At 39.5% G+C, this 27,942-nt stretch overlaps 1 protein-coding gene across 1 annotated transcript; it reads right to left on the reverse strand.

The window, feature by feature from the left end:
• Positions 1-745: 745 nt before the first annotated feature.
• LOC109991929 (zinc finger protein GLIS2) lies at positions 746-27,809 on the reverse strand. The gene is made up of 7 exons (XM_020644374.3): positions 27,385-27,809; positions 12,861-13,049; positions 11,116-11,309; positions 10,541-10,726; positions 9,778-9,911; positions 8,290-8,408; positions 746-4,638 (listed from the first exon to the last, which is right to left on the reverse strand). The coding sequence occupies exons 2-7, from the start codon at positions 13,024-13,026 to the stop codon at positions 3,983-3,985; spliced, it is 1,455 nt and encodes a 484-aa protein (XP_020500030.1). The 5' UTR covers positions 13,027-13,049; positions 27,385-27,809; the 3' UTR covers positions 746-3,982.
• Between the last annotated feature and the right edge of the window lie 133 nt (positions 27,810-27,942).

Raw genomic sequence — 27,942 nt, forward strand, 5'->3', positions numbered from 1 at the left:
AGTGTTGCTACAGAGTAAATTAAAAGGTAAGGCCCTGGAGGTTTACTGTTGTTTGTCAATTGAGGACACCCTTGATTGTGAAAAGGTTAAGGATGCCATTTTGAGTGTGTATGAGCTTATACCTGAAGCCTTTCGACAGTGCTTCCTTAACCTGAGGAAGGCTCCCCACCAGACTTTTAATGAGTTTGCCATGGAGAAGACGAAACTCTTAAACCGATGGTGCAGAGCTAGCAAAGCCCACTGACTTTAGCTCATTGTGTGAATTCATGTTGTTGTTGTTATTTCTCTTGTTCCTGTTTTTGAAGAGTCGGAAGTTGAGTCTTTCTTTGTTGTGTTTGAACACATAGCCACAGTTTTGCGTTGGCCTAAGGATGTGTGGACAATGTTGCTACAGATTAAATTAAAAGGTCATCTTGGGGAACGTAACAAGGTCTTACTTAGATATATAAATGAAACAGTGTGACTCTTTTTTTTTTTTTTTTTCCAGATCTGGAATTTGTATTTTAAAGTAACTGAATATATGCCTGTTTTGGAAGTACCAGTTAAAATTACTTGTAGCTGGGCACTGGTTTTGCTCAGTTAGTGGATCAGAGGAAGGTGTAGCGTTTGTACCACTGTCATCTCCCACCCTCTCTCACATTTCCTGTTTCCAGCTATAAAAGCCCCCCCCCCAAAAAAACTTGTATTGCAGGTTTGACTAGAAATACACACAATAGACTCTCACAGCACAAAACCAGACAGAAACTTCATTTGTCACTTGTCTGTTTATTGACAGTCATTGTCCTCGTCCCCATCACTGGTGACGTCCATAGAAAGTGTTGCAGTGGCCCTGATGTACAGATCCCATCTGTTGTCAAGTTCTCAATGTTTTGTTTCCTAACTCAACAAAATCACATTTTACACTCAACATATCTGTAAATATTTTTCATATTTTGTTTGATATATTTTGTTTGAAACACAAGGCACTTAGACACCATAGAAATACTGATTAGGATAAATCAAAATGCAAACAATACAAGATAAATCAAAGAAACTGGCCTTTTATGGCCATTGTCAAACATTAATGCAGAAAAAAATACCCAAGAGACATTTCTTATTTGGCTTCTTGTTGAGTACCGTTTTGTGTTTTCACATTCTTTCAAAGCAAATGTGTACCCAGTACTTCCTTATACACACTTTTGTCTACCTTTCTGCAGTCCAAAAGGTAGGGCTGATCATGGTTAGATCATTGTCTTGGAATGATTAATAGAGCAAGCACATATGTACTTAAGATAAACTAAAAGCAAATAGTACAACCTTAAACCTGAGTGGGTTAAGTCTGAAGTCACAAGCCAAAACTAACTCTGAGCCAAACTGTTTCTGAACTATTCAAACCAAAGAGTAGCTGAGAGAAATGACAATCTGAGAGATAACCACACCATAAACTCTGAAGTTTTAGGCCAATAGATGATAGTATTATGAAGATCCGGATACAGGACTCTACTACAGGATACAAGATCACATCCATTCAATTTCGAAGAATTGCCCTGCACATAAACTTACTGTGTAAAGTTTACTACTATGAAGACAAATGAAATGATTGCCCCAGAGTGTTTGAATGATGGTGATGTCAGTGATTTTTAAGTTCTCTGCACAATGATAGTTTTACAAATACAAAAAACCCCTTGAAAGCAAAAACCATAACAGAAATTGTTGTAATTTAGTTTGTTTGTCAAAAGTTATAGAGATGACCCCAAAACAACTACAGTTCTGTGAATGGAATTCCTTAAGCTTTCTAAAAAAAACTCCCGTAACTTGGTCTCCAAACTTTGGTGCTTGGTCTCAATCTGGCACAAGGATTTTACATGGCCTTATACTGTGAATAGTTAGCACCTCTTTGCTAATTAAAGACTTTGGCCATGGATCATCATCAGGACTAATCCATGAAAATCCAAACTTCAAATAGTCATGGTCATACAGTTCTTGCTCCTTTTTTTATCTCTTTCCAGGATCTGCCTCCTCTCCCTGTATATATCCTTTTTACCCCACACATCGCAGGTGTAAGTTAACAAGATGTTTCCGCTTGGTTTTGTTTGGTTTATTTTTTCCTAATGCTGCACCTTCCCTGAAGTCCTCTGGTGCCCCCCCAGGGGAGGCATCAACACAATTTGAAAACCGCTGCTATAGGTTTATTTTTATATCATTATAATAATTTTAGAAATATTTCATACCAAGAGCAGCTATTGGATATAAGATGGTATCAAGTCTGAGCAGAGTTGCTTTATCTTTGTCTGAGTTGTGTATCCATGATAAGGCCTCATGAGATTCGGTTTTCCTCGAGGGGTGTAATTATTTTGTCTTTTCTGTTTGGGAACTAAGCAATAAGAGGTCGTCTCAGGTGCGCGTGTTGTACAGATTAAAGTTGGACACCTACTTTTAATAACAAGACTATGATTTTGATTCTCAGTCACGTTAAATTCAATTGTCTGATCTGATGACTTTGAAAACATCAGTTACAAAAATATAGCTCTCTTCTCAATACACATAAAGCATCGTGTCAACACTCCTTGTGTTCTTGTCATGTGAAGCAATCAAATGTGTTTTAGACCACTTTAAGGGAGTCATGGAATTATTCAACTCTTGTTTTGGGAACTTTTGGTTTGTGTAGAATTTTGCCCCCGGGGAAGGGACAAAGTAATACATTGTATCAGGTTTAAACCTGTATATGAAAGTAATGTGTATTTAAACAAAAAATCTCATCCTGCTTTCTTTTACCAGTCGAAGTGTTACTTGTGAAGAATCTGGGCATTAGAAAATGTACACAAAAGGCTTATTTCTGTGCAGTGTGCTTTCAGTCATGTGGTGTGACACCTACCCTTCAGCAATGTTTACGTTCATTTCATTAGAAATAACCAAATACAAATAGTTCATCTGTAAACTCATTGTCTCAAATGATTTTGTAGCTCATAAAGAGGCTCCAATATCAGTTTCAGTCTTTTTCATAACTAGCTAAAAACTCCTGGGGAGTTTAAATTGTTGTGTTTGAACTGTATTTCACATTGCTCCCCATAATCCTGCTTTTCTCTGTATTTGTTTTTAAGTAACAAATGGGTCCATGGAATCAGTCAGTGAGGATTGTCAAACATATAAGTGCACCTGCTTTTTCATGTTCCTGTAGTTCATCTATTACAAGTGATTGTCTACTACGGTGAGTATTTGAAGATGAATCGGTCACACCTCCAGAATCAAACCATGCAGATAGTTATCAAAAGTTTGAAAAAAAGAAATATGAATCTCCGAAATATCAGCCATCACATGTGGAGTTAAATGCTAACATCAGCATGCTTTAATGCTCAAAATGACATGCCTAAAAGCAGTTGTAAACAAGACACTGAGTTAACATTATAACCAATCTTAGTGTAGCATGTTAGCATGCTAACATTTCATTATTAATACCCAACACAAAGAAAAGCTTAGGTTAAAGTAAAATAGAATGTAAACCTGATTCATCTAATAGTTGACTAACCAGGCTTTCTAGGATGACTTCACATTACATCTGAAAATCATAATGTAATTTAGTTTAAAACAAACATTTGAAACTGTGATGGCTGTGGATTTAAAAAAAATAAAAATAAAATGCAGACTTCAGGAAGAGAGTTCTTTGATTTTAGAAAAAGATCTGCATGGCTGGATACTGCTAAGTGTACCTCTATTCTTTTAAACATGATGTAAGTGAATTGACCATTTCTAAGTTTCATATAGCTGTAACATGCAAAGTGCAGGTAATATTCTTGTTTACGTTTTGTACATTCAACACAGACTTCTTTGTATCTGTCAGTCTGTCGTCATTTGTTTGCAGGCTGGAATGACTGAAGTGCTTTTATGGCTCTGCAGGTAAGAGCAACCTTTGTTCCCTCACTTGTACATGCACGCACACACACGCGCACACACACATACGCACACACACACAGACACCCAGTCACACACTTTTTGAGTGCTCATCCTAGCTAACAGCTGGTTTGAGTATGAGGGCCCTTGTTGGAACCATCATCCATGACAAAGGGTCACCTCGTCTGGGCCCCACCCCTGCAGACAGGTTCAGCACCTCCCCCTCCTCTGCTTCTTCCTCTTCCTCTTCACCTTCCATGTCCTTTCCTTCCATCCGTCCCAGGCCTCTCAAAGCTCCCAGTCCCAGCATGGATGCAGCTGAAAGTCCAAAGTGTAACAGAGGAGAGCCAGGGAAGCCCCCTCCTCCCCCCATAGTGAAAAGCGGTGCCCCCTGGTGACCCAGATCTCTGGCATGGCAGGAAGCATAGAGAGGCAAAGACCCCCCGAGGCCTCCAAGAAGAGCAGCTGCAGCACTGGGGATGAAGATGTGAGCACCGCCAACAGGTGGCTGTTCAGCTTGCCTCTGGTGCCCGGGGAGGCCTGGCCTGGTCCCCAGACTGCTCCCAGCACCTTGTTCCTGGGCAACAAAGTGCCCGTGGGCCTTGATGTGCTTGCGTAGCGAGCTGGGATCTGTGTAGCGTTTCAGACAGCCTGCCATCTTGCAGTAGTAGGGCTTGTCCACGTAGTGTGTGCGGGTGTGTTTGAAGCGGTCGCTGGAGTTGGAGTAACGTTTGCTGCAGCCCTCATAAGGGCAGATGTAGGGTTTTTCTCCTTGAAAGAAACAAGAAGATTACAGTATAATTACAATAACAGTCAAATGCTGGTTTGAATTGGTTTCACTGGAGGTGTTAAGGCCTTAGAAAGCACCACTCAATCATATATTGTGTTACAGATATGCATTCCCTGTGCTGGTTGCCACTCTTTTGTCAGCTGCACATCTCTAGCTTTCCCATGTTGTTCTTTATCTGAATCGTGAATGAGTTGAGATTGCATAGAAGTGATGGAAAAAAAATAAGTCCAGTGCCAAGATCAGGAAAAAAGAGGTTTCGTTATTGAGTCTGTTGATCTTGCTGCCTCTAAACGTGTGTGTGTGTGTGTGTGTGTGTGTGTGTGTGTGTGTGTGTGTGTGTGTGTGTGTGTGTGTGTGTGTGTGTGTGTGTGTGTGTGTGTGTGTGTGTGTGTGTGTGTGTGTTTTGACAGATTTTTTTATGGAGCATTACAGTATTTTGTGATCAAATCAAATGCTTGCTTACTTGTAACTTTTCATTTTTCAGGGAAAACTTTTAGTGTTAATGTTATGAGTAAGAACAGTGAATATTCATGAGACTTATACTTAGATATGCTCTGTAACTTGCCTCTTCCTCTTCTGGCAGTGAAGTCGGTAAAGGTCGAGAGTACAAAAATTTGATTAGATTAGGATTTTTCCTCAAATTACAACTATTATATTTGATCTCAAATCACTTAATCAATATTTTTTTTAAATCCATATGGGGGTTCATCACTTAAGTGTTTATTGTTACATTTTTTCTTAGTTTCAACGCTCACAGAATTTACTCTGTCATTCATAAACAGGATGAAACCTAGAGAGTCATTTAGTTGAGTTTGAAAACACTTGTCAACCTACTGTATAACGATTCAAATATATGCTCTCAGGGTAAACAGACACCAAACCATGGTGGTGAAACACGAACATACGGCAACTTGTGCTCTTTGCTTGACTTCAATATACCGACTGAAAAGGCAGAAAGCCCGAAACTTCAAGCAGTGACTGTGATGCTTTTGTACGCTGCAAATTAGAGCAACAAAACATATGAGAGCACAGGGCTGCTGACCATGAAGCCATTTCCAAAATCTAAATCAAATGGATTTATTTCAACATCTTGAAACTGATGTTTGGCTAAACAGGATTAGTATCACACATAAATCATTATTCATCATTATTAAATCATAATTGAAAACTGACATTAAAGCCTATGCAGAATGCACATTGGAGACAGTCTTCTGGGCTGTTTACAAAAATACAAAAAAGGGTGCTTTAACCCATCAGTGTGGATAAGAGTTGTGATTGGCTGAAACAGGTCAGATGAAAATCTGCCTGAAAAGGAGAGAGAAAAGGCTAGCTAAATGACCACATGAAACTAGTTCACAGATCGAGCCTGGTTTTGCCCAAGATTTCTGCCACCGTAACGTTTGCTAAATGTTGTTCTTAAAGTGCTGTGCTCATGACGGATTAACGCTGGGCCTTTGTAACATAACACTGAGTAAGGTATTTTTACCTGTTCTTTTGTAATATTAAAAAACAAAGACTAATGTATCATACTGGTTTTGTGTGAAGTGTATCGAAATAACATTTTTTATGAATTGGCAATGGCATTATAAAAAATAAAGATCGATTGATTTAATTTGTTTTGTTCTCAGGCAACTTCTTCCCTTTTTAAGGAAATTATCCCCATACATATAAAGGTATGCAACTTATCTAACAAAGGAGGATTGTATGTCATCTCCTCATAAGAGCGATAAGAGGAAATGTCCAAGCAAACACTAAAGATAAGCTTACCGGACTAATTCACAAGTCTTCCTGTTGAATTAAAAAAGTAACTGCACCTTGTGCGACATGTGTTAAAGCGATAGTGCTGTATAAAGAAACTCTTAGTTGTAAAATGTATCATAACGATCTTCCAAACCATAAAGAGAAGTTCCAGCTAATGTTGTAATGTCTTCTTTGTAGAAGGACGGGCATAAAAAAAGAGAAATTCGTTGTTCCTGAAAACAGCACCCCCAAATTTGCATGTAAACCATCCCAAACTTTGCATGTAAACAAATGCAGTCATACGGGGAGAGAGAGTCCCATGTAATTTTACACAATGTCAATACACATGTCGGTCTTATTTTCCTGTAAAAGTGTGTACCGCAAAAAACACACAGGGTATAATAAACTGTGCATCTTACTACAGCTCAACCCCCTCCTGGGTGTATTTCTCTCAAAAGAAAGTGCATATTTGTCGTAGACTTATATTCTAGTTTTACCAATTGACTGGATGTTGAAGCCATTTTGTATGTTTACTCATATTAATTTTCATGTTTATATATTTTACATTTTTTGGTTATGAATCCCGAATCACCTTATATAGGTGCGTGTGAAATTGTTTATTATTCTCTGCCGATTAACATGATTGTCTGACATCTGAATGAGTGACGTAATCTGAAGGTGTGGCCTCAGGTGTGGAGATTGGATGTGAGAGTGGAAGGGCAAACAATTTTTCAACCGCACCACACCGCTATGAACTTTACGCACAGTTTCGGAGTCTTTTTTGTTTGAAGTTAGAGTTAAGGGATGCATTTGCTGCTCTAAATAAATGGCTCATCATGATCAAAATCAGAGTGCGCATTGCCTTACTGACCGCTCTTAACACTGGATATAAAGATGGACAATGCATCTCCACCTCATGACAATGTTCAAAAGTGAAGCCAAAATATCCCAACATGAGCATTGACATGATGAGCATTAGCTTTATGGAATGTACAATGACTCTAGTGTTAGGATTAGTTATGTTTCCTCTCACCTGTCCCATAATCAGGTGAAGACAGCGCAGCTGGAGCCACATTCGTCAACAGAGATGTCAATCATGGCATTTTACACCTTTTTGTAGCATCAAATAACTAACTAAAAAGAAACTTCTCCGAAAAATAAATTGCTGACTCAAACACAAACCAGCAGGATAATTACTAGGTATTATGACAGAAGCTGGTTTTGAGGAAATGTTTTTTGATGTGAATTTAATTTAAAAGTTTTCCCATGTCCTGTCAGTTAACATTTAGAGTTTGAAACATGTACTGTAGCCAGTCAGTAGGAGGAACTCCAACTGTTTTGAGTTTACTTTGAGGGAGGCGTTGAGTTGTCCATCTTTTTAAACAGTTAAGTAAACTGGCTAAGTTTACACTTTGAAATTCAACACAGAACTTTGACAGCTGCAGGATTCACTTTCTCTACCTCTGAATCTCACAGCGCCATACCCGTTTAACTGGCTCTTTTAGTTTTGTTCAGGTTTTATTTGATTTTGCTCTGCAGTATATGCATAGAAAAGACCTGAATTGAAAATATCATGCAGGGATGACCTCCTTGATACAAACTTGTTTTGCAAACATAGGGATGATAAGAAGGTCTGGAAAGTGTCATATAGTGTCTAACAGTAAAACAAAACACAGCACATTTTGTATGCCCCTTCAAGGACAAAAACATAACATAACCATCAATTATGGTATCTTATCATTTTAGCAAAGCTCCTAGTTTCAAAAATGCAAAATTGTTCTAAATCAATTATCAATTGCTACATCCATGCTAGCAGCTCTGTTATGAAAATATTTAATATCCCCATCATATCCTTAAAGCTGCCCAGTTTAATATTCTTACTGTGAACTCACCTGTGTGTGATCGGGTGTGTATTTTCAGGTTCTCCAGACGTGAGAAGCTCTTGTTGCAGGTGGGACAGTGGTGCGGCTTCTCATTAGTGTGAGTACGGATGTGAATCAGCATCTTATACCTAAAAAAACATTTTTAAAAATATGTTTGTTTATTCACATATATTCAAGTTGTTGTTTTAAACATTAAGTCATTTTCACATTAATTGCAAGCAGCCTAGCATCGGTCACATGACTTTAAAAAAATGATGTTGGAGAAAAAAGGCCTTGTTTTATGTCAAAACCATTTGTATTTAGGATCTGATTTTGTAGTTACTTAAATTGAAAAAAATAAATTATTGTACTCGATCATGCAGAGAGTTCTGATCTTCTGTATCCAAGTGTTGAGGTCCAACACACCTATGGTTAATGTGGGCCAGATATGGTTGTAACACTTTTTTACTTTAGCATTTGTAACTCACTGATATTTTGAGGTAGAGTTCTCAAACTTTTACCACAATGTACCCACATGTGTTTACTACAACTGGAATCAATTCAAACCTTGGCAAAAATACAATAGACATCGTGATACATGTTCCTTTGTCTGTATGCACCTGTTTCTAGCTTTGAAAACCACCATGTGGTTTCAGGGAGGAAGGCAGTAAACACTAATATGATCATGTTATTGGTATGTTCAGTCCTGTTTATCTCGTCTCCAGCAGGTGCAAAACGCAGCAGCATCAGTTTTGACAAGGTCAAAAAGAGGGAGCATATTACTCCCATTCTTTCCTCCCTTCACTGGCTGCCTGTTAGCTATAGAATTAATTCGTATCCCCTTGTTTGTGTACAAGTCAGTAAATGGTTTGGCTCCCTCCTACATCACAGAACACCTGTCCCCATATCACACTGTCAGATAATTATTATCATCTGATCAAAGACTTTGATCTGTCCAGAGATCCAGGACCAAGTGTTAAAAACTATTGAACTTGTTTCCCCCCTTCATCCGATTCTCCCCTACTATTGATATTTTTACTATTTAGCTTTTCGACCGGTTTCTCTCATGAAGTATTTATAATTATTCCTATTATTTTTATCATAATAATAACTAGTAATACTACTATTATTATTATTGAATCATAATTATTATGACAATCACATTTTATATCTTTCCATTGCATTGTGTTTAATTGGAGCAAGCATCCTCTTAAAGTGTTTAAGTTGTCTTTCTCTTTGCAGATTTGTAGTTTGGGCTTTTGTACTTTATTTTACATGTTTAGTCAGAAGACTACTCAAAGCACTTTTACACTGCAGTTCACACTTACCCAATCACGCTCATTCACAAAGTGTCCATCAGTATTAAATAATCCATTCATACACGCTGCCAAAGCAGCTTTTTTTCATTTAAGTTGGTTGTTTTGTTAAAATGAGACAACCAAATAATATGATTTATTAAGTTTAAAGGAAACAAAGGGATTTGTGTTTACATTCAGCAATGAGAGAGTGAACCTTTACCTGGCATTAAAGCCCCTCCCGTTACGAGCACAGCCCTCCCACTGGCAGCAGTACCCAGAATCCTTTTCAGGCTTTACGTGGAAGTCGTTGATGTGATCGACCAAGTCCTGCAGCGAGTCGAACAGCAGGTGGCACTGGAGGACAGAGAGAGAGGGACACACTGACAGGTTAACTAAGACTACTATTGAATACTGCAGTTTGTTCACAGATGATACATGTTAAAGTGACTTCAATATTTTGAGAGTTTTAATTTCTATAGAAATCTTTCTTTAGTTTTAACTTCTCTGCTTTCTTAATAGTTTTGTTTTGAAAAAATAAATGTGAATATCATTCAATGTTTATTTAGAAAATTAGGTTTTTATTGTACTTTCAAGGAGACACAATAAAAGTCATGTCAACTATCTTAAAGCAATTTAAATCAGGGCCTTGTTCAACGCTCCAGCAAGTGATGCAAGTGATTATTGCTTTTTATCAGTGTTAAAAATGTTTACTCGATTTCTTTTCTCTTTTCCCTGTTAGCTAGTCTTTTTTATATTTACTTCTCAGCATCATCTAGTGGTCGAAGTATTACTTACAGGCTTTCAATCCCTCTGAAAATTTGACAGTAGACATCCATATAGTGTATTAATGTGTGTTTATATTGGTTGAGCAGGATGTTCATTTGATAAATTGTTGTATTCTGTGTCATATAATTGTAAATTAAGCCTGATGATGGAAAAATGACCAACATAAGTGTGTACTTTGTTTCTATAATTATATTCACCTTCATCCATCTACAGGCTAGCTGACCATCCAATGAGGGCTCTGGTGAAACTTGCTTCTCTCTGTTCTGACCCATGAAGATGGACGAGGGGAAAGTGTATGCTCCCGGTGAGCTCCCAATGGGCAGATAAAAGGGAAAACCCTGTGGTGAAGCTCCGCCCTCTATACCTTGATGACGAGCTGGTTCCTGAAAGGTGGGGAAAAGTTTGAGTAAGTATACCTTTCAGATTTTTATTAGGAGTAGCTAAGTGAGATAAACCGTTCATGTCAACTCCAGACTTGTCATGCCAAAATACTGTCATTTTTTTACATCGTGCGATACGTCACAAACTAATAGTTTGGACATCAACTTAAAACCATGCGAAGGGAGATTTGGATGGATGTAATCTGAGAAAGACTTCTCCGAATCATGTTTAAAATGCCTTAAAATTACAACCTTAACTGCAGCTATCACTATCAAATTCCATTTTTATTAAATCAAAAGTTACAGCTTTTTCCACAAGTTTCACACAACATGTTTAAAGTGAAAAACAGCAATTGTTGATGTTGCTTTACTGTAGGAAAAACTGGACTCACCCATGAGAAGAGATGCTGCTGAGAGCTGGTGCTGCTGTTAAGGGACTCAAGGGGTGAGGAAGGGGAGAGGGAACAGGGGGAGGACGGAGATGGGGACAGAGAGGAGGCATGACGGGAGGAAGGTGACATGCTGAGGTCCATGGCTGGAGGACTGAAGCAGGACCCGGGTCGTTCTTGAGAAGAAGACAGAGAATCTGCAAGATCAAAATGGGATGATGTAACATGTACAAACTTACAGTTAGTAAACATTGTTTTCACAGCTCTGTGTGCCTCCCTGAACTGCTGAATATATTCAAGGGGCTAATCTTTTTCCAATTACCACCTCCTTTTTGCCACATGTTGAACCAGAAAAAACAATTGTTAAGAATTTAGAATGTCTCCATGGTTAGTAGTTCTCAGAGGACTCCCTGCTGGATTGTTCATCTTCAAGAAGTCCCCAGGACTGTTTGGTCTGAAAAACATCTATTGTATTAAATGCACAAACGGCGGGTGCTTCCAAAATGCAAAGTGCCTACACAATCTGACAGGAGACAGTCCCTTCTATCCATGCTGTAAACTGTTAGGACCTACTGTTCAGTATAGGCGCGCTCAGTAGGCAGATATCTGTTCCTACTTTGTCTGATTAATTCAGTGTGGAAGTGGCGTCATTAGCCCGCCTCATGTTATTGACACTCCAACTCAGATGTGATATGCACCATGGCTCAGTAAATAATACAAAACCTCACATGGCATTTAAACAATTTGAAAAGGCGTGTTACTCGAACCAGCCGCATCCATCCTCGTTTTTTTTTTTCCATCCTCGTTTGTTTTGATTTGGAAGTGCACGTGAAGTGACGTTTTACATTTACTTTCGCACAGTATTGTGGGTGTTAAAATACAACTCATTACCTGAAAGAATGCATCCAAACCATGCTGCACAAAACCCGGAAGCTAATACCGATTCTGAAATGTTCAGTCTACTGAGATGGACCCAAAAAAATGACCACTGAATGACCAAGAGGGTTCAGTCCACTGAAACCCCCTACTGAAAAGTCCGCACTCCGTACTGAACTGTGGCTTTTCTTAAAGGGCCAGCATGTTTCGGTTGGGACAAGCTTTTGAACAGACATCACAGTGCACTGCTCTCTATCTCTAACTAAAGGTTCAAAGTAGCTCGCCCATCAACGATCTCTCTCCCTTCCCGCTATAAATATAAATAAAAGATAATCCATCCAGATCATCACAAGGAAAGGGGTTTCCTTAAACAGAATTGAAATGGCTGTGATATAGTGTGTGGTGTAAGAAGGGGAAACAGCCAAAATAACCCGGTCCTATACAAATTGGAATCCTGAGGTTGCAAATGACATAATGGGCAATATTTAAACACACATTAGACATTCTGCAGTCTATCGAGCACTTGAGCTGTAAGGTATGAAAATACACAATCTGTTCAGTCTGTAACAGAGGCCAGGTTGTAGGTATATGGTGACTTCATGTCAGTGTCATGCTCTTCCTGTTAAGAGCCATACTGACAAATGCTGGAACAATATATGTCTATTGAAGGAAAGAAGAGAGCTGCCATTCATTGGATTTACAAAATTAAGTTACTGGGATAGTGAGAACACAGAATCCAGATAATCTACTTTCGAATTAGCACGGTGATAGTTTTAAACACATCAACATGCCAGAGAGCAAGGGCAGGAATAGCAGACTCGGAGAACCTTATGTCTGTTGAGAAGAAAACTATGTTTAGTTTTCCTGGTTACCTGGGGAGGAGGGAGGAGATGGAAAGGTTGTGCATATCAGGTGTGGCCGATTGATGCCAAGAGGGGCACAGATAGAGGAAGGATAAGCCCTCTTTCCTAATCTCAACAGACCATCTGAGCGTCGTGAGGGAAGCTTTAAGTCCAGCGGCTCGTCCAGGGACAGCATGGCTGCTGGTTGCTCTGGTCCACCTGAGGAGAGAGAAACGCCATGCGGTCAAGTTGCCATAAATACCAATTCATATTCATACACATGGTTTCTTTACTACCTTTGTGATCTGTTTTAGGTCTCCACCAAATAATGAGGGAAACATATGGATCTTATTCTGCTATATGCTGGTGACATTTCAAATGGGATGATTAGAGCAGCGAGTCTGTTATAGCGATTTAAACCAACACAATGACACTTAGCCCTTCATAAGTTTGAGGGCACCTTCATTTCCTTTGTCACCGAACATGTCACCCAGCACAGAAATTCTCCCATAGGTTTGTAAAACAGTCGGCCATAGACATCAATGTAAAGTTACATCTGAAGTGTCATTATGTGAGAAAAAAACCTTTCCAATGGACACATTTTTCTGACAGCTGAATGTCATTTTACTTGTTTGGTGTTCTGAGGATCAGTTTGGCTTCTGAGTTATGTTTAAAAATTCCAGCAAAATGAGTCACAACAATAGACAGATACCATTAAAAAATGATTCAAACATTGTGGTTTATAGACTAAATGAACCACAGGAAGCCTTTGTAGATGCACAGCTCACAGAAGGAATAACAGAGTGGCTGCTTGATTTGAGCTTCAGATTGTTGAACAAGGGAATACAACGAACTTCAAATTCAAATTGTACATTAATTTAAGCTCACATTCATGCCCAACTTTTTCTCAATGTTTTCTAAAACCATTGAGTTGTCCACCAGAGATTCATCCTTTTTTTTTTGTACATTTTACTTGTTGCTCGGTCCATGAGGAAAAAAAAATGTCTGAAAAGAATTATAATGTGGGTTTGTTATTGGTATCCTCTACATTTATGTGGTTGTGCTTCACTGACAGCCTGTACAAGAGTTTTCAGTTGTTTTCCACCCATCGTCGTATGACACTCTGTTTGAGGCATGAGCTAAAAACACACACTTTTCGGTGACTAAACTCATGTGTTCTTGTTTGAAAGGATGACTCAAGACCCATATATCTGCTTCAAAGGAAAAACAACTTACTGGAGTGAGCCCTACAGGCATAAACTCCCCTGTGAAGTGGACCAAACATGCTCGAAGCATGTACGCACATTTTTTTCCCCGTACAACTGCTTCACACTCACTGTTACACAACCTCTACATCTGTGAGAAAGGTGGCACATCCTCTCTCCTAATTTAATCTCTCTAATATCCTCACAGCTTCAAGTCACTCAAACTTTTAAAGGAGCAATATGTAACTATGACACCTAACGTTTAAAATGGTTACTGTAGTACCAATTTCCAAGCACTGAAGAGAGCTGTCTCCCCCCTGCCCCCTCCACCCCAGAGCCGATGTGCACACAGGTTTCCATGTCGCCGACACTGAAGCTTCAGTGTTTAGCCAGCTCTGCATTATTCTTGAAACCTTTCTGCGCTCTAACCCTGCTTCATTTTTTCAAAAGCATCTACAATGTTTATCCTTGTTTTACCACTTTTCCGGGTCGTTGAGCTTACAAGAAAAATGCAAAGGCCTTTAGGTCGGGCAGAATCAGTTATATCTGAACCAGTTTGCTTGTCTGCTTTCATCGCTGCAACACCTGTTGGTCTGCCATTTGCCTGGCAAACCAAGGGGCATCCAAAACAGCAGAGTGAAGGTGCCTTAAAACCACCTACTTCTGCATGTGGTCTGTAATGCTGTAATGCTCCTACTTAAACATTAATTGTAAAGCCCAAGGCGTGTTTCTCTGATTATTTTTTTAAACCTGTTCCTTCCCGTTCTAGTTTTTAATGCTATGCTAAAAAGTCGATCGTCTCCTGGTTGTATAGCGTCATCCAACTCTCTGCAAAAAAACAAAATACAAACATTTACCAAAAACTCCTATTACTTCAGTAGGGAACACATCCGCCTTGCAGTCTTTTCACATTTGACTTGAAATCTTACACCAGTACCAGATTTTTTTCCGTATGTTTTTCTAGCCAGTTCTTTTATATAAAGCCAGGATTCGCCTCCACTGTAACTCCTAAATGGTACCAGACGTGGGTAGCATGTAGATTTGTGACATAACAGCAAAACCTTCCTCGTGTGTCTCTCCTATAGGGCTCTTTAATGATAGCTGGCAGTAAGTGCATTCTTAATTTACTTTCACTGGCTGGATTTCCAAACACAGTCTGGGACTCAAACTGGCGACTTTCCAGCTACATGTACACCTCTTTAACTTCTAAACTTGCTGTCACCACAAATTCTTCCACAATCACCGACAGGATCCCCCGACATAATATGAGGCAGAGGCTAAACCACAATGAAGTCAGTGTTTAGGTCCTTCTGTAGGCCTGCCAGCTACCTCACCACACTGGTTTCTCATTCCACAGCAACCTCGCTCAATTCTCTCCACACACACTAGTATTTGGAGGTATTGTGTCGGCACGCACACACAGGACCATATGTATCCAGGCACGCAAGCAGACTGAAGTCACACCAGCGAGCATGCTCATATCTCATAACAACACGTGAGCCCCCACCTCCAGCAGCTCCTCCCCCTCTTTTCCCTCAATGACCTGCGATTGGGCAGCAGGCCCGGGCCCTCTTATGGATCCCCTACTGCCTAGCAAAACACAAACTTTGACTATTCACACGCTTGCACACAAAACCATGCACTTCGGCACAATTGCATGCAAAAACTGGCACATAGCGTTAATTGTAAACACATGTAAGACTTAGTTAGCACACACACACATACTTTTGTGGACCATGTTACAATAGTGCATAAGCTAGACCCTTATCCTCACCCCCCTCCTAACCCCCACTGCTGCCCTGCATTTTATTATCTAAACCTCAAAAACAACTTTTAACATGCTGTCTTTTACAGCAATAAACTGCAGAAATGTTCTCACATATCAGTACATGCTTAAATACACAAGCACGAACCTCAGGTCACAATTGATTCAAACAAATTATGCAGAAGCTTAACACTTTGCACACAAGTGAATGAAGATTACACAACGGCAGACATAGTTATACTGATGCCTCGTTGTATATACTTGATAATAAAAATGTCTCGCACAAAGATAAAATAACACCATCACACAAGCATTGTGCACCTCAAGAACCTCACATTTAGTGTGTATTCATAACATGTGTAAGAATTAGTTGGAACAGACACAGAAGGTTTTGTTTCCTGGATACAGGACCCTAACCCGTAACCTCAGTCTCAGAACCCATTGGCTCGACATAGCCTCTGGGATCAACAAGTTTTTCGGGAACGAGATGTAAAAAATGGCCGAGACATCTTTTCCATGCATTGCCTTTGTTAAGAGTCCAACAAGCAAACTGAACCGTGAGGCTGTAGTTGGAGAAAACCCATTAATTAAGATCATTCAAACTAGATAGTTGTCAGATAATTATGATGTTTTCTATACAAAAAGCAAAACAATATGAGAGACTTGGACTACCAATGAAAAGCAGGACACTTCACGTCTGTCATACAGACACCCAAAACCTTAGCCATCACTGCTTTAAACCATCATTTGACCTAAAGCTCCTTTGTGACACAGTACTAAGTCTTCAAATATTCTGATAGAACCATACACTCAATCTTTTTCAAACAGTTTTATGTTGAACTGTACTGACAGGTTGGATGCCCCCTGGGTGTTAGGTACGTATATTAACAAACATGAGACACTTTCCCACTCTCATGAGAAACCTTTGCTTCCGCAGTGCCCTGAACTGGCCTATCCCTACCCTCCCTGTTAAACGTTTTTCTTTGCCCCCCTCCCCTCCCCCCCCCACTCCCCCACCCCCGTACTTCCCTCCCTCTCACTCCTTCCTGTGGTTTTCCTCTCCCAGTCCTCCAACTGAGCATACCTCTCCTGTTCTCCTCCCCTCCCTTCTGCCCTCTGCACCTCCCACTCCTTTTTCTTCTCTCACATTTTTTACTCCCAAGTATTTTTTGGACTCCATTTTTTTTTTTTTTTTTTTTTTTCTTTTTTTTAATTCATTTTGTTGTAGCAGAAACTCTGAACTTTACAAGTTCATCTTGACTTCAGGGTAAATCACTTCCTCCTGTACGGATGTTATTACACATAAAGCTTTTAATAAAATCCTCATTATTCTCCTCCTTCTCTCTCTCTTTTCTGAAAGTGAGAAATGTGACCAATGAGACAAAATCTCAAGTGTCTCAAGGCACGAGCTTGATCGGTCGACGAACTCTGTTTTTAAAAGTTGGTTATTAATGGGCTTTTGGAAGAAGAGTAATTTATTTCAGTGGGAGGGAGGAACGATTGAAGATGTTTTTTAGGGGTTACATCTTTTGATCTTTCCATCCCACATCCTTATAAGGTATTACGCAATGCTGCTGCAACAGTGAGGGTGACAGGAGGGTTTGTTATTCCTGACTTGGAGGCATACAGAGACAGAAGGAGACAGACTGAATTTGAAGGCTGAATTGTTGATATTGATACCTCTTCATGGCAAAAAGCAGGGAATATTTAGATGAACAAAAGAACAAAAGAAAGTGGTTCAAGTTGACCAGAGAGGAGTCCCCTGAGGACATGCAGTAGGTGGGGAAGCATGGAGCGAACAGTAGGGGGTTCCTCTTATCTACTGTGGTTAACTGGAGACTACACGGAAAACATTCTGCCATTCTTGGAGGCAAAATATTTTTATATAAGGAAGGCAAATTCAAGTTCCACTTTTCTCATTGACCTCCGAGATCCTTTCAGATTACAAAAAGTGTTTTTGTTTAGGCCCGAGCCTTCATAGATCATCCAAAACAGTATAATGACAATATCATGTTTCAAAATCACAAAAACAAAACCACCACCACTGCAGTTAGGTGGTTTCTGCTTTCACAGCAGGGAAGGGAAGTTTACCGTCAGTGTTCACAGCTTGTGAGCGTTGAACCGCAATTTGATCATGTCAGCTCTCAGTGATCTCACTGCCAGCATTGAGTAGAGAGGAGAGTGAATTTCTCACAGGACGAGGAAAAATACAACACGCGTACAGACAGAAAGTGAGCAGGCAATGGAAAACATTTTAAAGAAAAAAAGTGTAAGAGGGGAGGACTGAAATTGTGGGAGGTAGATATGGGCTCCCACCCTTTTCTCTCCTCACACTTTTCCCATTATTTCTCTCAGTATTATGCTCCCTCTCTCTTTCTCGCTCTCTCTCTCTCTCTCTTTCTGTCTCGGTAGCGCTAAGTGATGCAACTCTTCAGTGCAAGTCTGCAATAGCCTCTGGTTGAGCATGCAGTGTATTTCACATTGACACTGGCGTCTTTACCATTTAGGAGGGGAGTGGTGGTGGCTCGAGCGTGAGGAGGAGGGGGGAGTAAACTCTCAAGACAGGGTTTATTGAGTTTTTCTCAAAAGATCATTTTTTGTAAAGTAAGTTTTGCATAACTTTAAGACTCAAGTCTTTTTTTACAGCGTTTTCATCAAAAAGGATTAACTTTTTACAGTTCAAATCTAAGGCTATCAAACGATACATCTGTCAATTGCTGAATTTCAATAGGCATGATTACCATTAAATGCATTTTCAATCCCATGTTTAAAATTCCATTATTTTGCATGTCAAAACGTTTTTTTAACTTTATATTAACAATTGAAAGCAATTCTTACCAGTGTCTTTATTTGGGAATCAAATAATTTAAAATAAATGTGCTTTTTGATCTTGAAGTTGAGATGTATTATTTTAATGAGTGCTGCACTGCTACACCATTATGGTCTGAAACCACTTAGAGGCAGGAGACTGCTTCAACGTGCTTATTTTGTGAAATACAGTGTAAATATGTAAGAGTAGATTTTCAAAATGACTTATCTGTTTCATACAGGTCCTGTATGTGTGAAGCCAGTCAGCAACATAACTGGTCACAATATGCCAAACTGAGGACGTCCCTTAGACTCAAGTCTAACACATGTTGACTGGCCTGCATTCAGTTGCCAGCCATAGTTGCATTCAGTTGCCAGCCATATCACAAGCCCTGTAGTTAATGTGACTCCGATGTTTTTTTTTGTTTTTTTTAAGTAAAATGAGCAAATTAAAGCACGGTAGAAGCATTACTTTGGTTCAGAGCTTCACACAAACACACATGTTCATACATTACATGACTTAAGTTTAGTGTAAACAAAAAGGAAACACCTAATTGTTGATGTATGTTGTGCTGAAAGGAACATTTTAGATTGGTGGAAAGGTAATAGATTAAAAGTAATATTTCCTGTGAAGTCAAAACTTTTTGACTCCAAACTCTTCAAATACCAAGGCTTGGTCAGTGGCCTAAGAAAATATGATGCTGATCTGAGTCAGCTTGGCATGTGCATAACTCAGCGATCAAGCTAGCTATAAAGTCTAAGCTTGCTTGCAATCATTTTATATTTTACATCTCTCAGACCAACAGCATGACACCTTTGATAACACCTGATTGCAAAACTATTGCAGTCAGGAAGTGTCCAGTGACAAACGTACTTGGTTATGTTGAAGAAAAAGATCATAACTTGGGTTGAATTAAGAACTTAAATATATACACTGGATAAGTGAGAACGGGCTGCTAGAATATGTCTAGTATAAGTTAATTCATAATGTTGGAGTTGTAAAACAGAGACATGTAACTACAGTATCGTACATATGGCAGCTTGATAGAAATTGGTGAAGAATTACACATCATTATATAAACTACTCTTATTAACTGAGTACATGAAGCTGGAGTCAAATTGAATAAAAAACAGAAACAGAGGCCATATATTTGATTCAGATGGGAGTGAGATCAGTGATGCAGTGGGGCTGTAATAAAGGAGAAAGCAAACTCATCCCACTTTATCCCCTTGTAGCTCAAAAGTGAACTTAACCATGTATAGTCATGACACACAAACCTCAAGCTGAGACCATTTTGGTGCAGGTTTGTATGGATTATGTTCCTCCCTGGTCGTGGCTGCTTCCTTCATGGAGAGTTGTAAGAGTTTTCAAATGTCCTACTTTTGATCTTTTCCAACAGTCATACACTATGATGAGCACAACTACTTTACATTCACTGATAAACAAAAGCAAACCAATCCAAAGCTGCACTTAGCAATATTCTTAGATTAACACAGATGAAATTCCTGCAAAGTCATACTATGTAAAAAGGTTTGCGTGTCTAGAAAAACCTACCAAGATTTGTGATCGAACTCTACACGTCCTTTTCAAGACCTTCTGACCTTTTTAGTTTCTTTTGGCTGATTGTTTTGATTCACATTACTGATTAAGTTCACTAGAGTGCTTCAATCATCTCTTTGCATGTAGACAGCAGTTAGCTAGTTTCTAGTGGAGCGTGTATCCTCCGAATTGGCAGGTTTTTCATAAGGAGCTGAATTGCAAAACCATTAAATAAAGAGAGTGGATACTGAACTTGACCAAGGCCAAAGTTGATGATGTAATCCAGTGGTTTGTCAACTACTGTTTTCAACAAATTCCTTTATCGCTCGTCTTTTTAGGTGCATTTAAATAAAAATCTGACCATATTCAACAATTTCAACATCCTGTTGTATTGAAAACTAGCAAACAAGTGACCAGTGGCCATAAAAAAAAAGTTTGCAGGTTTAAAGTTTTATCATACGGCTAATATGGCTATGATTCTGAGATTTGACTGTTTAAAGGGAACCAAGAAGAAGAAGATTTTTCATTAGAAAACACAACTTACATCAATACAAGATAAAATCGGAAAAGAGAGAAGAGATACAGCTTTGTCAACAGGTGGCGCGGAAATCAAAGCAAACCTAAAGTTCATCACAAGAGCTTTCAAATAGGTGAAAGCTTTTTTTTCCCTGTATTCCATGCTTCAAGGTGCATTACTGCCACCAACCTGACTGGAGTGGAAAAGGCGAAAACATTTGGATTAAAAACCAAGAGCTAATAGCATTGATTAAGAACCATTTATCTCGGGTGTAAAGGTCCTTCGAGTCTTCTCAAAGGTATAAGGTATAAACTTTTATCCACCCATCATTATAATATCAGTTAAGTGGGATAAAAAACAGTCAAAGTGTAGTTGCTTCCTTTTCTCTCGTTCAATACCCTCACTCATAACCTCCAACCATAGTCCCTTGCACCACCATCCCAGGATGCAGGAGAAGGCCAACGCAGAAACCCCTCCACTTCTCTGCTCTGCCTTTCCTCCGGGAAAATTCTCACCATCAGCCGAGCAACAGATCCCTCCCCCCAGCCCTCATCCTATCCACCACTGCCCTCCGAGGAGCGGAGGAAAGAGAAAGAAAGATGGAGAAGAGGACAGGGGAAAGGTCCAGAGACGATGAAAAAGAAAAAGTGCATGTTGTGTTGAAAATATGAAGACAGGCAGACAGACATAGATAAGAAACAATGAAAATGGAAGACAGTAAAGGGGATGAAATGCTAAATGGAAAAGAAAGAAAGACTGAGGGAGAGAAGTGTTTTTTTATCCTTTCAGACAAGACATAAAAGTCATAGAAAAGTCTGAAACCAAACAATCATTCCTTTTTTATTTCTCTAGATGTTATTTTCCTTATTTTACTTGTTTTGTCTTTTATTTTTTTCTTTCTTTTCCTCCATCCCTCTCTCATTCCCTCAGCTCAGCCATCCAGACCTAAAACACACAAACACATGCGCCTCACATTCCTTAGTGCAGAGCAGATTCACCCAATTTGTTTCCACTGTGTGTGTGTGTGTGTGTGTGTGTGTGTGTGTGTGTGTGTGTGTGTGTGTGTGTGTGTGTGTGTGTGTGTGTGTGTGTGTGTGTGTGCGCCAAGCCAGTAAATAATAACCAACCCCAGCTGTACTGTAGGCTGTTCCTCTCATTCTCGATGGGGAAACGTAGAAGGAGAGAAAGAGAAAAGGCTCCATGAAATAACAAAGTAATGAGGTAGAAAAATGTCCACCGAGAGTAAAGCAGGAAGAATTAAAGAAACTGACATTATGAGTCCTTTGGAGGACCGATCAAGGCTTCTCTAAGAAGGAGCTAAATGCAATATGAAAAGTAAGCCCATGCAGTTTCTTCTGATTTCCACAAGGATCTTTAGAGTCAGAAGACCATCTGTATGCTTTGCCATCCGTCTAGCTAGCATTTTAACATACAAACAAGTTGCTACAAATATAAATGAGTGCAACAGTTTCTTTCTCAATTCCTTAAAGCAACCAATCATTTAATTACTCATTCCTTACAATGGGGAAAAGTTAGCTTTGCGGCTACAGCAGTACACCAGCTAGCAGTCCTGTATTGCTAGCAGATATGCATGAGATATGTGGAATAAAAAACATTATTGCCAACTCCGACAGTAGTTCATACTTTCTGTAAAAAAAATAAGAACAGTACAAGAATATAGATTAGGGTGTCAATGTGTCTGAGTGTACCGCAAGTGATAGCATAACATCACAGATTAGCAATTGCTAAGCCCATTTTTAGTCATTAATTTAACTACATGCTTACCTGAACACGAGTTAATGTAGCAATGGGAAAACATTTTAAGAATAGTGAATTTGGAGCAAGACATTGACATATGCGTTGAATGTTTAATACTGAGTGAAGAGCATCCAATGAGTTGTAGACTGTACTGAACTAGTTTAGATTTTTGATTGATCAGAAAGATCCTTTGTCCATTGACAGTTACATCTTTAAACATTGCGATATCCCATAACATATTCTGTTTAGTGTTTATTTCATCAATTTTGTACATTTCTCACTGTCGTAGGCTACAGCTTTGCAGCTTAGCGAACAGTTTTTTCATTATAGTTCCCTTATGAGCCACAGGGCACAGAAGAATTCCATCCTGACTCTTTGCCCATCTGCCATGGCTCTTGATCCCTCTTTTCACTCATTATTCCCTTCCTTGCCAAGACATCTTTTCTTCTTTTTCCATTTTTCCCTCTTCTTCTATGCTCATGTTTAGAAAAAAAAAATACTTTTTTGTGGAGGCCAACATTTCGTTTACCTCCTTCCTCAAACACTCGCTAAAATGAAAAAGAGCAAGAGGCAGCTTGTGGGAGGGACGGAGGTCAGTGGGAGAGGAGAATTAGAAGGGGGGAGAGAGGGAGCGATGGAGGGGGGATGTGGGTAGGTGGGGTTTGCGGAATTTGGTCTATGTTTGGTTTGGAAGTGAAGGCCCCGGCACTGGGCTCTCAGGAGGATAATGGAAAAGAAAGGGAGAAGAAAGGGAGGTTTATGGATGTGTGTTCCCTCACAGGTGGTCTGCACATACTGACGGGGGGCCTTTTATGTGTTAGAAAGAGTATGCCTGCATGTCTGAATATTTATTGGATTGTGTCAGCGAGCATGTGTGCACTTTTGTGTTTGTTTACAGATGTTGGAGAAGATGCATGCAAGCTTTAAGCGTGCAAGAATCAAAGGCCGAAGACAGAGCGAGGAGGTGAACAAGACATTCCTAAGATGGAGGAGGAGGGGGGATGCAGGGAGCCAGTGCTTAGTTAGTGGTTAGAAACTAAGAGGAGAAAAATGAATGTCTGGTCCAGGGCTGGGCCCAAACACGAGACCACAACACGCCAACGAGCCAAGCGAGAGGAGCGGAAAGCGAGAGGAGAAAATAAAGTCAAAAAGAGTTATATGGTAGAAAAAGAGGAGAACCAGGAGAAGAGGCCTCCTTCTCCACCACCACTTCCCACCCTCTAGTCTCCTACGAGGCCTCCTGACTCCTGCCTCGGCTGCAGGGGAGAAAACGGGGGAGTGGTGCTTTTATAGCTGAGCTGAACCCGCTCAACCCATCATGTGTAAACAGCAGGCAGAGTTTGGAGACAACAGAGGGCTGAGGGCAGCAGCCACACAGGGGGCTGAAGGGGAATGATGGAGGAGGAAGAGGAGAGTCATTGCACGTCTCCCTCCACTCATGGTTCCACAATAGCTCCCTTACCTTTCATACTTTATATTCTTCCTTCCAGAATTTCTTAACTTTCTTTGGCAACTCAATTTGTTTGTTGTCCAGTTTCAAAATTCTTGCTATTTTTTTGTTCATTTTTCATCAAACCACTGTTTGATCTTTTTTTCTTTCAATGTCTTTCTTACTTTATTCTTTTCATTATCCCTTTAGGCTATATCACCATTTTTTCTGGCATGATTTTACTTCTTTTAACTTGTCCCTGTTTAAACACTTTTCATTTTTTAATTGCATCTGTTAGTACTAATCTAACTATTCTTTTCATCCGTCTTTGCTTTAATTTCTTTTCATCTTAATTTCTCTTTTTCTTTCACATACTTACATGTATTTCTGCCTCTCAGAGAGATGACATGAAGGCATTGGCATTGTTTGGCACCATTAAACCTCCTACCAATGACAACTGTTCCTAATTCTATTCCCTTACTATAACTTTTTGTTCACTTCAATATTTCTTCACTCTGAATTTCTTTGCTTTTCTCGACCTCCAATGTACTGCTAATCTTTCTTACCTACTATACTGTATATTATGTACGTCTTTTTAATCATTTTTATGTACCTTGACTTTATCTCTCTCTCTCTCTCTCTCTCTCTCTCTCTCTCTCTCTCTCTCTCTCTCTCTCTCTCACACACACACACACACACACACACACACACACACACACACACACGCGCGCACACACACAGAGTCATATATGCCATACATATGACCAACTCTCCCACCCTGCTGCAGACAGTGTGGGTGGAAGTGGGCTGTGAGACAGACGCACCCAACAACAACAGGAAAGGAGTTTGTTCGGCTCCGGGTCCAATCTTTGGAGAACAGCATGATGCAACTAAGCTGCAACCTGCAGCCTCCGCACAAAAACCTCACATCTTCAAAACCCCTCCACCCTGACCACCGTGATGAATCTCAGAAAACTAAGAAAGGGGTTTGAGTGGAGCTGACGCACTCATCGGCTCTCTTCCCTTAACCTGCCCTTCCTTTTGGGATTTTTTGTTTAAATAAAAGCATGAAATTATTTTCAGCTGAAGTGGGGGTTTTTGTAATGTGGAGGTGTGATGAGCAGATAGTGATAGAAAGGATAAGGAGTCATGGTCAGTGATAGTCTGAGACGCAGTGGTCTAATCAGGGTTGAGGACTTTGTAGATTTGATGAACAACACTGCTGCAATAAAAAACCTCAATCCCTCCATGTTTCAACTGATTGTTAGTATCATGTGTCATGGGAGTGTGTGCTGTGTAAACTGTTTGTCACTGTCACCTTTCTTTTTTTTTTACATGCACACAAGTCATAGAAATTGATGTGCTTGGGGTAAGGTGACAAACTTTGACACTATGGGTCACCACTTTTGATCTACACAGGATAACAAAGAGTCCATTGATGCCAAAGAGAGATCTTAATCCTTCACCTGAACAACAAAATAATTGCTTCTTAAATTACCCAATGTGGGCATTTTGCTTCACTGGCACCAACAGAATGATGACACATTAGCAATGTGTCGCAATGTTTTTATTTTTTATTTTATTTTATTTTATTTTTTTTTTTGGGGGGGGGGGGTTATAGCATTATTCAGTGGAGTCTTAAGTCTTGACTTGAGACTTGGTCTTGGTGGCCAGCTTTGAGGACAACAGCCTCTAGGGTGCACAAACCAACCGCTGGACCAATCGGCACCCTGGCAGTGTGTATTTTTAAGGAGTAACTATATCTTTAACCAAAATCACTACAACCAACAATACCCTTTGAAGTACAAGTCAACGTTTTGCACATCTATCTGCTATATGACTTTCAAAGAACAAATTATCCATCAACCAATGGTCCTCCAAAAACTTTAGAGGCCTACAGAACTTCAACCAAATTTCACAACTTTCTGTAATCCAGCAATTTTTGTGTACAATAAAGTTAAACGTCATGTTTTCGGTGAAAACAGGCTCTTCACCAGCCTCGAGAGTGTGTGATTTTTAACATCAACTACAAGAACAAATCATTTGCCATTAAACATTGTCACTGGAATGTTTTCCTTTTAGTTTCTTTAAAGAAACAGGACACTATAGAAAATATACCTTATACCATATTTTCTAATTTCTCCTTGCCAATATTGAGAAAGAGACCTTAATTCAATCTAGGGGAAAAATGGAACTCATGCATTGACAGGGTGTCCATAATAAGCAGGTGATTTTCTTCATTTACTGTGGAACTGTTCTTTTGTTTCTCCTTTATGGAAAAAAGTTGTCAAAACTATTGGAGAGTGAATACATAAATCACTGCCAGAATAGCATTTGTGCTCATTCCTTTTGCCAGGTCCCACCAAAAATTCAGACTTGCATTGGCAGACCTGATGGCACTCCAAGAATTGCTCTCCAACATCAGGGAAACATGTCTGTTTCTGCATAATGACTGAATTATTATTTTTTTAAAGTCTGATCTTGAAAGATTATAATGTAATAATGTTTCAATAATTAACACATTTGAGGTCCTACCTTTATTTATTTTGGGGGTTGCTTACATTACTTTGGTATGTTCCCAACTATTTTTCCAAGGGCCAGTACCAATCACAATAACGTTAACTGTTAGTGAGTAACAGTGGACCCAGGCTAGAGCCTTGTTGAGCGCCATATAGAGAGCTGAAGATAAAAGAGGAATTAAGGATTGTTTCATCTGATTCAAAAGAATACTCATAATGAAAAATAACTTGCAGTTGACTTGTGCCAACTTGATATCGCAGTCATTCACACAAGGAGATGTTCAGAACTACAGTTTTCACTGTCATTTACTTTTAGTAAGTTGCCTTAATCACTTGATTTAATTCTTTACATACAGCTAAAATTAGCAGTTGTAGGCCTGTATGTATTAATTTAGTTCAGCATCTATGATTGTCATATTATATGAGATTTTATATGTTATGTTTAAAACAAAAAACAAAAATGTTTTATCTGAATAACATTTGTTAAGTGATTTAGCATTTTATTTCTACAACAAATTGACAACTATGAAGATCAGACACTTTCATTTTGTGTCGTTTTGGCACCCGTGGACAAAGTGGTAAAGCATATCTCTTTGCTAATCTTGTTCTGTACATTTGCCAGTACAGAGTTACTGACAAAAATCCCACCTGGCCTTCTTTAAAATATGAATCATATCACTTATAGCCTGCTATTTGCTTTAAAAAAATAAAAATTTAATTTTTTTTTAAAAAAGGCTGTTTTTTCCATTGCTCAAATTGTCCCCTCTGACACCGACCCTGCTCTTAGCATTTACAGACATTAAATAACCTGTATAGTAGTCAATTGTGTAGCTGATGGTCTTGTTTGCTTTTGAGGCTCATGAGCATGTATCACTATTAATTTCAGTCTGCTTCATAACCAGCTTAAAACTCGTCACATTGGCTTCAAACCAGTGCCAGGAGAAACACAAGGGATTAATAAAAAGATATATATTTTTTTAAAGATAAAAAATAAGCCACAAAGCCAGATTTACCTTAAAACAGCCTGTAGACACTGAAACAGCCTCCTCTTCTCCCTGTAGTCTTTCTGATGGTGCTCCTGAGCCTCCAATTTAAACACAAAAATCAATCGAGTTGGACTAGCGTGTCCCGTACCATATTCGATTAAGTTATCGGTTGTCTGGTTTCAAAATAAAGAAATAAATCTCTATTTAGGAAGAAAATCCTCCCACAGGGGATCGTTCAAGAGGAGCGGTCACTTTTCAGAACCAAAAACCTTGTCCTCTGATAATTAGTTTTCTCTTCAAATGAAAGAGACGTTAGCTGAGAAGAGGTACAGGAAAGTGTCATTCAAATCGTGACTATTTTATCTGCGATGTGAAGGTCAAATCCGCCGCAAAGATATAATCGCTCCCTTTGAGGTGCATCGCCCAGTTGCGACGCTGGTCTACTGAACTTCCAGAGAGGAGGGGAGAGACTAGAGAGAGAGAGGGAGAAGGGAGGGTGCGTGGAGAGACTTTTGTGGGAGTGGAAAGGATAGCGAGAACTGCCAGAGTTCCTGCTTTCTCCGCCAGCTGTTGACTCTCACGATA

This window comes from Labrus bergylta, chromosome 1 (assembly GCF_963930695.1).
Source record: "Labrus bergylta chromosome 1, fLabBer1.1, whole genome shotgun sequence".
NCBI classification, from domain to species: domain Eukaryota; kingdom Metazoa; phylum Chordata; class Actinopteri; order Labriformes; family Labridae; genus Labrus; species Labrus bergylta.